General features: G+C 45.6%; 1 protein-coding gene across 4 annotated transcripts in view; it reads left to right on the top strand.

The window, feature by feature from the left end:
- The window catches only part of DRP2 (dystrophin related protein 2), a 48,201-nt gene extending 33,922 nt beyond the window's left edge, over nucleotides 1-14,279 (top strand). For all 4 annotated transcript variants that reach the window (XM_070461953.1, XM_020872937.2, XM_070461951.1 and 1 more), the window contains 9 exons: nucleotides 428-594; nucleotides 2,770-2,881; nucleotides 4,349-4,485; nucleotides 4,810-4,875; nucleotides 5,137-5,202; nucleotides 6,064-6,207; nucleotides 8,226-8,463; nucleotides 9,563-9,683; nucleotides 9,992-14,279. In XM_070461953.1, coding sequence (XP_070318054.1) covers nucleotides 428-594; nucleotides 2,770-2,881; nucleotides 4,349-4,485; nucleotides 4,810-4,875; nucleotides 5,137-5,202; nucleotides 6,064-6,207; nucleotides 8,226-8,463; nucleotides 9,563-9,683; nucleotides 9,992-10,116 — 1,176 coding nt within the window. In that variant the 3' untranslated portion in view covers nucleotides 10,117-14,279. The remainder of the gene's footprint in view (nucleotides 1-427; nucleotides 595-2,769; nucleotides 2,882-4,348; nucleotides 4,486-4,809; nucleotides 4,876-5,136; nucleotides 5,203-6,063; nucleotides 6,208-8,225; nucleotides 8,464-9,562; nucleotides 9,684-9,991) is intronic.
- The last annotated feature ends 222 nt before the right edge of the window (nucleotides 14,280-14,501 follow it).

Raw genomic sequence — 14,501 nt, 5'->3', positions numbered from 1 at the left:
CTTCTGTTCTTGTTTTGCTTTGCTTCAGATATTTGTTTCAAGTTTTATTGGCATATAGTTGCTTTACAATGTTTTGTTAGTTTCAGGTGTACAGTAAAATGATTCAGTTATACATACCCATTCTTTTTCAGATTCTTTACCCATACAGGTTATTACAGAGTACTGAATAGAGTTTCCTGTGCTATAGTACTCATATGGAAGGGAGTTTGTTGGGCTGGAACAACAGGGCAGACGGTTCTCTGGGCTTTTAGGATCAGAGTCCTGTGGGGAGGGCACCAGGTCCACTAGGACAGGGTAGAAGGTGGACACCTCTAAAGAACAGGCAAACCCAGGCCTTGCTGTTTCTCTTCTTCCCATGAGGGCTGCCATTCTAGGCTCAAGACGCTTTGGGCCTCAGACATCGCTGTCGGGCTTCTTGTTTCCCCAGAGCACTGGGAAGCCAGTCATTGAAGCTTCACAGTTCCTGGAATGGGTCAACTTGGAGCCCCAATCCATGGTGTGGCTGGCTGTTCTACATCGGGTCACCATTGCTGAACAAGTAAAGCATCAGACCAAGTGCTCTATCTGTAGGCAGTGTCCCATCAAGGGCTTCAGGTAGGGAAAAAACAATACCTGCTGGAGTGATACTAATAAAAATAGGCAATTCACATATAAATCATATATTGCAAAATGATGCATTATGTAGTTATATAATTACAACTAATCCATTGTGTGTGTGTGTATATATATGTGTGTGTGTGTGTTGTTGTATATGGTTGTAATCCTTTCTATTGCATTCTGCTTAATTTTTGAAAAAGAAAAAAAGATGGAATATTTTTTCAGTTATATTATGAAGTATTCAGACCTAGAAAAATGTATAGCTAAGCAAAGTGGGGGTGGAGTGGGAGAATAGCCCAGAAAAGGAAGTAATTTGTTCTTTGTTTCCCAGGGAGCATTAAGTAGAACCCAAAAGCTCCAGCATCCTAATCTATGAGAACACCTATGTACCAAAAGGTGTGCTGGCAAATGGTTCACAGCCTACTCTCCAGAAAGCAGAAGAGAAACCTGATAGAGCATTGGCTAATTTCCATGGTATAGATACTCCCACTGTGGCCAAAGTCAGGCTATCCACAGGAGGTCAGGAAGAGATGCACAGCTGTACACCATTTATAGTATTTCCACCACAGGATACAATAGATGTAGACAACCTCCAGAGCGTAAATAATAGTGAAATGGGAAGCGATAAGCTTGAGTATTTATTACTTTAGTTTTTAATACTCTTTGCTTAACTGTGAGTTTATATGATTTAATTTTTAAATAATAGCTATAGTTAATAACCAACTCGGAAAATTCCTGAAATGTTAACAACTGGCTCTCATGAGCTGGTATGAGCTGGCTCCAGTACCCCATGGTGGGCACCCACCACCAAGCTGAAGAAATAAACAAGATTTTACAATATATTTATATATATGATATATATTTATATATTTTATGTCTACTTATTTATATATTATAAACATATTTTATATAATATGCAAAACAATATATTTGAAGTTTCCTTGATGACATTTCCTTCCTACTCCCACAAAGATAACTACTGTCCTGAATTTGGTTTTCATCATAAAATGCTTGTTTTTATCCCTAGAGACTCAGCAGTAAAAATATGCCTGCTAATGCAGGAGATGTGGGTTCGATCCCTGGGTCAGGAAGATCCCCTGGAGAAGGAAATGGCAACCCACTCCTGTATTCTTGCCTGGGAAACCCCACGGACAGAGAAGCCTGGAGGGCTATAGTGCATGGGGTTGCAAAGGAGTTGGACATGACTTCTTGACTAAATAATAACAACCTTTTTAAAGCTCTAGCACATACTCTTTTTACAACCAATCTGCTTTCTATAAGGAAATGAGGCACAGAGGTGGAGTTTACACTGCTGGCTGGTGTAGCTCTAGGACAAGATGTCAGACCCTCTGACTGCTCTAAGTCTAGATACTTCACCATGCTATGCTACTAGGTCTGGGCAGTCCAGACAGGCTTTGGAATTGGATCTGAATGGCTAGTCTATATTCAGTCATAATAGAGTTATTATAAATAACTTTGAGGAATAACTTTTAGTCAACATGCCCACGGCTGATAGAATCACTTGTCTTCATAATGAAGGTGTACCTTCTCCAAGGAAGCTGGTCATACCTGTGAAACTGTACCCTTTCAGGCCACCCCTGTTTAGAAGGCCATTTGATATAATGAGCTCTTTACCCCTGTCCCACCCTCCCTTTTATATATTTTTAATTAAAGTATAATTGATTAACAACATTAAATATAATTGATTTACAACATTGTGTTAATTTTTGCTGTACAGCAAAGTGACTTGGATACATTATATATGTATTCAGAATGTATATATATACATATATGTATATATATATGTTCTTTTTAAAATATTCTTTTCCATTATGGTTTATCATAGGATATTGAATTTAGTTCTCTGTATACAGTGGGACCTTGTTGTTTATGCCACCCTGAAAAAAGATGGTGAGACAATGCTATTTCCCAAACTTCCTGTAACTCTGAGCATGTGATTTCATGGAGATTTATGGTCTCTGGAGTAAGACTAGTCATCTAGTGAGGACTCTGCCACTTCTATGTGTAGGAGGTTAAATGCTCCATGTACAGGAGGTTATAGTTCCATGCTTCACCCTCTTCTAATGTAGGTGTGAATTTGGATGTTTGGGGGAAGGGAAGGTCACTAGAGTACATTGGATCCTCTTTCCCACCACCTCTCCTCTCCCCAAGGTACCGGAGTCTGAAACAGTTTAACGTGGACATTTGCCAGACCTGCTTCCTGACTGGCAGGGCCAGCAAGGGCAACAAACTTCATTACCCCATCATGGAGTATTACACCCCGGTATGGAGCCTCTGGGCTGGGTGGGAGGGGCCGGCAGCTCTCAGCTTCTGGGTGCTTGATCCATTTTGCCCAGCACTGGCTCACTGTATCATGCTCTCCATTGGGGAGCATCCTCCATACAGGCCTGGTGATTGACTGGTTTGAGGGATCCAGGCCTGTTCTTCTAGCAGAGCTTGTCCCTCATCCTCATTCTTGGTCATCTAAAAGGCATTCACTATTCTCTTGCAGAGAAAAGTCTAGGAAAAAAAATAGAGCAAGGCAGTTCCTGATGACTAGACTTTGATCCCTCTATTTAGTTTTTCCTGCTTAGCTTCCTGGATCATTCCTGTTCCCTGGTCTTCACTTGCTACTTTGTCATTGCTTCCATCCCTTTTAGTCAACACCAAAGTTTAAAGTTTGTGCTCAGATTCATTACTCGGTCTCTTGCGGGAAAGGGAGGGAATGCTCTTTACCTGGGTCTCCAAAACTGACTTGGCTTTCATTGAAAACTGGGCCCTTCATAGCCTCCTGAGACCGGATTGTTCAGCATCCCTGAACTCTAGCCACAGAGTTTCTCCTCTGCTGTGTTCAGGACCCACAGCTCCAGGCTTAGCTTCCTGAGCTGACTCTGCTCCCTAAACTCTTTTATCCCTTTCCCCACAGATAAGACCAAAGTCCCAAGCATATCTCTAGCTCTCCCCACTGCTCTCTCCCATCTCCTCTCCTCATCTCCATAATCCATCTCCATAAGCTGTCATCTCTTCTCTATGTTTTGTCGGCACAGAAACATGTGTGACCCAATGGAAGCAGTGATGTTGCCCTTTAAATTTTTTATTTTATTATTATCTAAAACTAAACATTCAGCTTCCCAGGTGTCACTAGTGGTAATGAACCTGCCTGCCAATACAAGAGATGTAATAGATGCGGGTTCAATTCCTGGGTCAGGAAAATTCGCTGGAGAAGGAAATGGCAACCCACTCCAGTATTCCTGCCTGGAGAATTCCATGGACAGAGGAGCCTGGTGGGCTACAGTCCATGGGGTCACAAAGAGTCAGATACAACAGAAGCGACGTACGAGGCACTGCAAAAATAAACATTTATTAAAATCATGCATGGAAAACTGGCTTGAGATGGTAGACTGATAATCCTCTAGCTCCTGCTCATCTTCTGCATCTCTAGAATATGTAAAAAATATCTAAAAGTTAACAAATATATGATCATTGTAAAAGATTCTAATTTTTAGAGGTGTTAAAGTATAAAACAAAGTCCCCTTTTCTCAGTATGTTCCCCACCCCTCCAGCCCAAGTTCCCTGAGGCAACCAGTGTTCATAGTTTGGCACATATCCTTCTAGATATTTTTCTAGGAGTGAGATGTGGTAAAGATGAATAAGAGTTGATTACCAATCACTTTTCCTGCTCCAGCGGAGCAGCCTCACCTCCCTAGAAAAGCCCATTTAGGGTGAGTCCCCCTGTCTTGTCTCCCCTCAGACCACATCCAGTGAGAACATGAGGGACTTTGCCACTACCTTAAAGAACAAATTCCGCTCAAAGCATTATTTCAGCAAACACCCTCAGCGAGGTTATCTGCCTGTTCAATCGGTGCTGGAGGCTGACTACAGTGAGACGTGAGTACTGGAGGCTGAGCAGGGGCTGCAGGCGTCCTCACTGAGCCTAGGGGCGTGCTGTGAAGAGGCTGAGTCCTGCGTGGGCAAGGGTAGTGCTCCAGGGCAAACCCAACTAGTGACAGCGCAATTCAGCTGGGGCTTGACCAGGAATCTGACCCAAGAAACAGATTTGAATCCAGTCTCTGGATCTTGTTCCCATCATCTCTTGCCCAGCTCTCTAATTCGGTGGTGGTGATGGGGTATGTGTGGATGGGTGGTGGTGAGGAGACAGGCTGCCCAGCTACCCACTCTTTGGTCTTCTGAGTCTTTGCTGCTTTCTTCTAGGCCAGCTTCTTCCCCGATGTTGCCACATGCTGACACACACTCCCGAATTGAGCATTTTGCCAGCAGGTACCACCACATTTGGGGGAGGGGAATTGTAAGGAGTCCAAGGGGGAGGGGTTTTCAGTTGGGGCAAGAGAATGGCACCACAGCCAGGGGGATGGGCACAGTGAGGATATGCAGCAGACAGCAAGGCCCAATGTTTCGGGGAGGGGGAGTTGGGACAGCCCTCCCAAACTCCCTGATTATCCTCTTGTGTGATTAGAGTCCTTGAGATGAAAGCAGGCTTCATATTCTGTGTTCCCTTATGTTCCTGCTCTTTCTTCCCAGGCTTGCTGAGATGGAAAGTCAAAATTGCTCCTTCTTTAATGACAGCCTGTCCCCGGATGACAGCATGTGAGTTTTCACAGCTGCTTATTTGCCAGGAATAGCTCTCCTTGGGAGATCCCTCTGCCATTATTTGGGAAGGGTATATCCTCAAGGGAAGAGGGGCATGGTGGTTAGGGTCCTTGACACCCTAAGGAAAGAAGGCTGCTTTTTGGGCACAGTGTTTAATGAGAGAAGCAGTGTGCCCTCTATCAGCTGAACTGGGCAATGAAGGATGTACTACCTCCCTGCCATCCGTCAAGGTCCCTTCCTATTGCAAGATCCCATCCTTCTATTCCCAACTCTGAGGGAAAAAGAATATGCCCTCATCTAAAGTTGCACAAATGAGCCATATCTTATGCTCAAAATGCCAATGCCCCATCTTGAGTCACATCAACCCTGGGGAGATATCAGGGGCTTGACTGAAGTGTGGCCAGAGAGATTCCTGGATGCTCTAGCCCAGAGAAGGGACCTGCCATTTCTAGGGAAGTTCCCAGCTTCCTCAGAGGACCTAGGAACTGTCAGTTACATGGATAAATCCAGTCCTGAGACTGGGACTCAGGCAGGCCACAATTCCCTTGGGGATGGGAAAGCGAAGGGGGATAGGGTGGGGGAACATCACAGAAAGGGAAGTGATTTGCTCATTGTTTCCCAGATCACTACAAGTAGAACCCAGAAGTCCCAGCATCCTGGAAGCACTCTCTCCTGTCACACCCAAGCATGACCCTTGCACCTTTGAACACTTTCATCCCTCTTCCTGCTGTGTGCAGCTTAGAGAGGGTATTCTCCAACATGTGTCTTGGGACTTGAGCTGGGAGCTGAGAACTCACACCCTAAGTTGTTTCCCTGTTCAATGCCTGGCCCCTCTTTCCTCTCCCCACACCCACACAGAGATGAGGACCAGTACCTGCTACGGCACTCCAGCCCCATTACAGACCGGGAGCCAGCCTTCAGACAGCAGGCGCCATACAACATGACCACGGAAAGCAAAGGGGAGCTTGAAAAGATTCTAGCCCACCTAGAGGATGAAAACCGGTGGGTGTGACAATGGCATAGATCTGTGTGGTTTATAGAGTCAGACAGCTTAACTCAAGTCCTGGACTTCCACATCCTAACTCTGTGGCCTTGAACAAGTGACTTATATTCTGTGATCTTCCATTTACTCATCTGTAAAATGGGGATGGCGATTATAGTACCTATGTCTGAGAGTCATTTGTGAAGATAAAATGATCAGGCATATAATGTGTTAGCCAGTGTCTGTCTTATTGAAAGGGTTCTAAAATAGCCCTTTCAATAGCTAAAATAAAAGTTAGCTATACTAATAATTGGTCTTCCCTGTTGTAGCTCAGCTGATAAAGAATTCTCCTGCAATGCAGGAGACCCCGGTTCAATTCCTGGATCAGGAAGATCCTCTGGAGAAGGGTTAGAATACCCACTCCAGTATTCTTGGGCTTCTCTGGTAACTCAGATGGTAGAGAATCTGCCTGCAACATGGGAGATGTGCATTCAATCCCTGGGTTGGGAAGATCCTCTGGAGGAAGGCATGGCACCCCAGTCCAGTATTCTTGCCTGGAGAATCCCTTGGACAGAGAAGCCTTGGTGGGCTACAGTCCATGGGGTTGCAAAGAGTCAGACACGACTGAGCAAACAAAACACACACAATACTAATAATTATTTGAATCCTTTTAACTCAAGCTGAGTATCTCCAAGTACCCAGGAGATGCCGGCAGAGAGAATGCAAACACAGAGAATACAGACGAGATGCTGCTTGTCTCTGCCCTCAAGGAACTTTCAGTTGTTGGAAATGGAAAGAAATCCTTATCACTTAGTGAAAGTGGTAAGTGGAGGATGATATTGCATAGAGCATGTGAGGACTGGAAGAGCGAAGGTGAAGATGATTACGGGGATGACATTGATCTCTCTAAAGCACAGAGGGCAGCAGGAGTCTGAAGAGCATCTAAGCCACTTTGGGGGTGTGTCCTAGGATAAATAGCACCCCCCGGAACAGTGCTTCTCAAACATCAGTGTGCATACAGGTCACTTGGGAAGCTCGGTGAAATGCAGGTTCTGATTTGCAGGTCTGAGGTGAGGCCTCAGTTTCTGCTCTTCTAACCTAGAAGTTGCCCATGACACTGGCCTAACAGACTGTGTCTGGAGTCACTAGTCCTTAGAACAGTGCCTGTTTGTAAAGTATCTTTACTGGCTCTAGACAAGATAAATACATAAATACAGAGTAAGCTTTTAGAAACTTTCATAGCAATTTGACATTGCCATGATATCCAAGCATATAATGAGTGGACTTGTCTTCTTTGAATAGGATGTAGACCAGTTTGAGTATTGCTGAACTTTGTGTGACAAGTGCTGTGTGGCATGACCAGTGTACTAGTCAGATGCATTCAGACCAAACACTGATCCACAGTGGACTGAAAAATCCCCCTGGTTTTTCCTTATGGATATTTTGAGAAGTATTGTGCTAGAGCAGGGGTTGGGAGGCCCTGGGAAGCACTGGAGAGAGAATGATTTTATTGCAAAAAAGGGGGAAAAAAAGTAATATCCCCCAAAGGAGACCATCTCTTTGGAATCTGTTTCCTTGATGACCCAACATGGGTGTTTAAAGTGGGCCAAAGAGGAAGGTGGCAGAGATAAGAGGAAAGATGGGTAATCTTTTGTTTATGTTATGTCTTCCCCTGGAATCTAAAAATCTAAAAGTGGAGTAGGTGAGTCAGCGGCTCTAATGCCTGATTTATTTGCAGAATGTGTTTCTGCCTGGCTTTAAGGTCAGAATTAATCCCCAAAGCAGCACATCAAAGTGCTGAGAAATTTGTTATACTAAATATCAGCTCTCTCTGCACTGTAGCCTAAGAACAGCAGAGTAAATGACACATACGCTGGAGAGGAAATGGATATGGCCATTCAGGCAAGAGCACGGCTGGAGAGGGGGTGGGAATGGGAATGCAAAGGGATTGTTCACACTTGGCTCTGAAGGAACACTGGGCCCTGGACAGTCAATACCCCATGAGGATGTTCAACCTTGGCTTCTCCATCCTTGGCAGGATTCTCCAGGGAGAGCTGAGGCGCCTGAAGTGGCAGCATGAGGAGGCCGCTGAGGTACCCCCGCTGACTGAGGGCTCTGCCGAGGTGGCACAGGACCACTGCAATGAGGAGCTGCTGGCTGAGGCCCGGATCCTTCGGCAGCACAAGAGCCGCCTGGAGACGCGCATGCAGATTCTTGAAGACCACAACAAGCAACTGGAGTCCCAGCTGCAGCGCTTAAGGGAGCTGCTCCTACAGGTGGGTCTGGGGCCAGGGGAAGAACCAGAGCAGCCTCTGGGCACAGGAGGGCTGGGAAGACTTTCTAAAGAGCACTGAGCTGGCAATCAGAAAAGATGGGGTAATGAAGGAGCCACTATATCACAGCGCTCAGCCAATTTTCTTGCACTGAGCTTCCACTCTATCCTTCTGTGTTACTCTCAAGTCACCATGGGGCCTCGGGCAGAGGGAGGGCTTTTGGGGGCTCATGTCCCCAACCCCCATTTGAATCTGGTATTGAAAGAATAAGTTCAAAGAACCATCCAAAAGGTTGATTTTGCTACTTTAATGTTTGCTGCAAAGAAGCAAATTTGGGCATGCTTGGCAAAAGAAAGATTTTAGCTGTGGACAGATCACTTGTTACTTTTTATCCCTTTCCTCTTTGAGAGGGAGTGTATAGGATGTAGTGTGGTTCAGGAGTTCAACAGCCCTGGAATTGAATATGGTTCTGCCAATTAGTGGCCTTGGAATGTTAGGCAACTTCCTTAGCCTCCCTAAGCCTGTTTCCTCATCTGTAAGACAGGGATATAAATATACCAACTTCATGGAATTGTGGTAAAAATCTAATAAGATAATATATTTATTGAATTTAGCATGATGCCAGAAATATAGTAAACACTTCATAAATGTCACCTATTGTCATTATCCATACTAGGGAATACCACACCGGATCTTCCAAGAGATGGCCTCTGGATCAATTTCTGGAGATCTTAACAAATGATATTATGTCATAAACCAAGGATCAGGGGTGCAGCTCTATATTTCCAGATGGAATTGGGTTCTAAATAGTTTAATTATAGCTGAAATGACAAGCAAGAGATCTTCTGGGGGCAATGCCATCCTTATAAGAACTGGGAGCCTTTGATACCTGCTGTTGAAGGAAGAAGGTATTTAGTAATTAAATATTCTAAAAAGTTTCCTGTAAGGAGAAGCCACTGACTGGGGCACCATCAAAAGCTTCTTCAGGTCTTAGGGCAAAGAGATGGGCATGAGATCTCTAAGGACCTTTCTAAGCTCAAGAGTCTGTCAAAGTAAGGTCAGGAAGGCAAAGTCACTTAAGTTATGCCTTACCTCTTGCCAGCCACCTATAGAATCCAATGGCAATGGCTCTGTGGGCTCGTCTCTGGCTTCCTCTCCACAGCAGTCAGAAAGCAGTCACCCCCAAGAGAAAGGACAGACTACTCCAGACACTGAAGCTGCAGGTGAGTTCCCTCAACCCCTTCCTCCATGGCTTTGTCTTGCCCCAGGTCTCCTGCCCAAGGTTCTTCTAGGGTTGGGACTGGTTCCTCCTCATGTCTTTGAGCTTAGTGTCAGGGATGATTGGATTATTGACTGATTCATTTCTTTAATCTACAAATGTATATTGATTACCTCATACATACCTAGGCATCATGCTGGGAAGATATACATGCTATAGGTTTATCTTTCAGCAGGCAGCATCCTACCTCGGCCCCTTGACCTCATAAGGGGATCTTTAGTTGTATTCCCAAATCTCTCTTTTCCAATTCAGATGATGTGGGATTGAAGAGTCAAGATGTCAGCCTCTGCTTGGAGGACATCATGGAGAAGCTCCGCCACGCTTTCCCCAGTGTACGAAGTTCTGATGTGACTGCCAACACACTGCTGGCCTCTTGAGGGAACCAGAGCCCCATCCTATAGGCCATGGTCCTCTCTCGGCTCTGGCCAAAGGCTTTCCTCAGACTTCATCCAACCTTCTCAGTCCCCACTGGCCCCACTCTCCTCAGCTGGAGTTATTTGTGCTCTGGGCAGCAGCAGAGATTTGGTGGTATGAGATGTGGGGGTAGGGGGGCTGGAGGAGCGAGAGGCATGATTCCTCTGACTCTAGAAAGGTGCCCTTTACTTCAAGTTTGAGATTAGTCCCTTTAGTATACTTCTGTTGCAGCCCAGGCTGATGGCACTTGGAAGCCATTCAGATGGGTTGCCTTGTAGAATGAAGCAGTGCCCATTGATCCCTTTCCATTCTCCGTGGAATGATGGAGATGGAGGGTACCTAATGACCACAGGGCTCCAGCATTATGAATATACAGAACTTAGCCCTACTCTCTGACCCAACACAGGGGAGGTGAAGGGGTAGCCTGAAGACACTCCCACCCCCCAAACCCCTGAAAAATCTGGGCAATGTGTGTCATGTGACTTCCGCTCGAGGGTATAGCTCTAGTCCTTCTGATGCTACCTAGATGTTGTTTCCTCTGTGAATATCTTCAGTTTCTTCTGCCTCAGTTTCTGGCAGACCTTTCTGAAGGGGGAACAGTTCATTCAGGTTCCTATTTTCACCTTACTTTGGGAACAGTAAAGAAATATGTAGGGGGCTTAGATATTTTCCCCGGATCCTCCTCTTTCCTGAAAGGCTCATCATTCTGAGAGACCACTCTTCTGAGTCGGCCCTCACAGCCCTGGGGGAGGGCTGGCAGCTTCTCAGCAAGGGGGTCTTCTCCTTGGGAGAGGAAAGGAAAGCCACCCTCTAGACCAGAGGAGTGTGACTGTCCCACACCCTTGACGGCTTTGAACCTTCTTTCTCTTAAGTTGAATCAGATGAGGTGGCTGATATCCCTCAGCTAAGCAGAAGGCAGATGCAACAGTCCACCCTGAATAGCAGCCCTTTCCTAGGATCCACGGGCTTCAGATCAGCAAGTTGACCACTTTCCACACAGACAACAGCAAGACCTTCCTTTGCATAAAACCTTTCTTTCTAACTCTGGAAAATGAACCCAATCCTCAAATTTGTTAGGCAGATTTCTGGATAAATTTGCTTAGGCAATTTTATCTAACTCTTCCTAGGCAACACATACCATGATTCCTTTATCCGGAAACTGTTCAGAGTAGATAGTGGGGGTGGGGGGGGGGGCGTCGGGGGAGCAGGCTTGGGAACTTTGAACAGAGTCAGGGCTCATTTAGGCAGATTTCTGTCAAAAGGAACTTTATAACTTAGAATCCTGCAACTGACTTAATTTGCCTAAGTTTATATAGATACTTAGCTATCCTTCATATCTACTGTACATCAGTACTACCCCAGACTCATTCACACATTAAATTCTAATACCTCTTGAAGTATTAATGTTCTGCCTTGCTCTTTGTTAGTCCCAGCCTCTGGATGGACAGATAAGATGCCTCCTGGCTGCTCATTTAGGATGTCTCTCCATTCTTATTTGAGGTGAGCCATCCTCAAGACCAAAGCAACAGAAAGCCTGTGGCCACAGAGGAATCTAACAGGAAGAGTCATTCTGTTCTCTTCATTCATTCTAAATCTTGTTCCCTGAAGACCTGATCCTGGGGTGAATTTTTCCAGGCTTCTCTGAATAATGGTTCAGGGGCCAAAATAGAGCAAATCCAAGCTCTACCCACCCTGTGCATAAAGGGAGAAACAAATAGCCAGGCTAAGACATAGACTATATCCTCTTGCCCCTTCCAATTTCTAAGTCTGGCTCAGGGCTTTAAAGAAAGTAGAAATTGCCACCAAGTTTAGAAGGGTGTGGGATGGTTGGAGTGCTCTCTTACAATCGAGCAGTAGCTAGTGGTTAGATCTGCTGGGAAACTAGATTTATCTACTGCAGGGCATGGAAGGCAGTGGCTTTGGTCCAGAAACCTAGGATTGCCTCTTTCTAGAATCACCAAGGGGCACTAAGCCACAGGTTCAGGGTGTCATACTTTATCATGACAATTGCCTTAGTGCTCATGAGGTCTCAGGGCAGGAGAACTGGTGAGCAGATGGCAGGTAGGCATCAAACAAAGAGCCTGGACATCAGTTAGCAGGCTTGTCAGGGGACCTATATTTGTAGGAGCCTAGGTTATAGGTAGGGGCTTCCCTGGTGGCTTAGACAGTAAAGAACCCACCTGCAATGCAGGAGACCCAGGTTTGATCCCTGGGTTGGGAAAATACCCTGGAGAAGGGAATGGCAACCCACTCCAGTATTCTTTCCTAGAGAATTCCATGGACAGAGAAGCCTGGTGGGCTATACAGTCCACAGGGTCTGTAGTTCAAGGAGTCAGACACGACTGAGCAACTGAGCACAGTAAGGGTAGGAGAAATTTTCTATAGGACTGAGAGCTCAGGATCTTTGAGGCATATGCCTGCCTAAGCCTGAAGAAAGCACATGTTATGAAACAATCTTACTAGGAAAGTTCTGCAAAATCTTTTTCCATAATCTCCACTATGCCTGAGAGATCTTGGGCTCTTGAGGGCCTAAGACAACTGTAGTGGGTCATGGTAGAGAAGATGTAGATCTCGTTATGTAGGATTTGTGTTATAGGTGGACTGAAGCAGCAGGTCAAGAGTTGAATTCTCAGTAACAGGGTCCCTGACACTTTGTGGTCCTGTGTTTACCTTGATGCCTGAGGTGAGTATATGGCTCAAGGGTCCAGTGATAGTTACTGCAGCATAATTTGCCCACACTACTTCACAGTTTGCCCACAGTGAAGTAAACAGATCTTTGGGCACTGTGAATTCAGATGAAGGTTATATTTCCTGAGATGTGTTGTGTGTTAGGCCGTCTGTTGTGTGTCTTATCTCCTAGAGGTATAGTGTGTGATGCTGCATAGTTTATGGCTCTGTACTGAAAGGGTGGTGAAGGGGGTTGCTGGATAGGTGGCCTAATGAAAACCTCTGACTTGTGGGATTAGCATCAGTGGTAAGGAAAGTGAGTGTTTGCTGGGGTTGTGGTCATATAGTATGGGGAACAGTTAGGATTGATAAGTGATATATTCTTGACAGAATCTGACAGAGGCCAAAAAGCCATTAGGAGGGTGCCTCTGCTTCGAGTGAGAGCAGAGTGGAGTCAGGTTGACTGGGAAATTATTAAGGAAGGCTGACTGGTTGGAGGACATCTGGCTGTTGGTTGCATGGTTCCCTAGAGAGGGTCCAATCTAGGATATGCATCCTTCCCTCCAGGATGGAAAGGCTGAAACCAAGGCCCTCAAATGCCCATTTCCTTCAAGGCCCAAAGTTTGGAGATATTTCCTTGTAGAGAAACTTGCTTGAGTTTGTCGTACTTTAGGGGCTGGGCTGGCAGGCCATGGTAACGAGAAACCTTGAGGTCAAACAGAGGCCAGTCCTGGGTGATGATTTCCTTCCAGATAAATTTTAAGGAATACCCATGATGCTTGCGGTGTGTATTTGGGATCTGGGCTCCATATTCAACTTCAGGCTAGAGCATTCCTTGAACAGGCATTCTCAATGACAGAGTCATGGCCTCTGAGATCATTTCAAGCCAAGACTCTCATCAAAGTTCCGTTAACATAAGTGACAGATAACTAAGAATGTAACTGTCCTAAGATGAACAGTTCTGGAGGAGAAAGGTGGGGGCTTACCCTAGGGCTGTGGAGACTTAGTTACTTAGCTGGGTAGCTCTATCTCTGGGCCTTCCTGCCAAAAGCCGGCTCTGAGAACAAAGGAATACTTCAGCTCCTTGTTGTTCTTTAAAAAGCAGTGACTGTGGGAGAGCAAAAGGCTCAAGGCCAAGGCTAAGCTCCTAGGCTTCATCTCCTCTCACAGCTGCCACATTTGGAGGGGTACCTGCTCAATGTCTTTGGTGTCCTTAGGGTAGTCTTGAGGCCAGATTGAAGCCTATGATGCTGCTCGCTGGCTACAAAGAACTGGTGGTCATAAAGGTGGTATTTGGTATTCGGGGAAGCAGAAAGGGTGGCATATTAGTCTAGAAAAAATTGGGATGAAAAGGCGGGGCTGGGAACAAATTGGTTAACGTTGCCACTCACTGTGGTGCTTTTCCCCCTTTCCCTTAAATTCTGCTTTGAAAAGAATAAATTCGTATTTGTTTACTTTGGTTCCTCTGGTTATGCTCTTTGACTCTGACACTCCACATCATTCCCTTATTTGGGTGTGGGAGGAGAGGGTGGAGCCACAAATCCACAAGAACACTGCAAAACACACCAGAAGAGTCCAACACCTACAGGACAAAACAGACATACCCCACTAGCCTCATCCACCACTGTTACCTGGAGTGGTCACCTCTTAAGGCCCCATAAAAATTAGCTAGTTATTCACT

The sequence above is a fragment of the Odocoileus virginianus genome, chromosome X, assembly GCF_023699985.2.
Source record: "Odocoileus virginianus isolate 20LAN1187 ecotype Illinois chromosome X, Ovbor_1.2, whole genome shotgun sequence".
NCBI classification, from domain to species: Eukaryota; Metazoa; Chordata; class Mammalia; order Artiodactyla; family Cervidae; genus Odocoileus; species Odocoileus virginianus.
The sequence above is the reverse complement of the archived record's forward strand: the minus strand, read 5'-3'. Positions and strand labels throughout refer to the sequence as shown.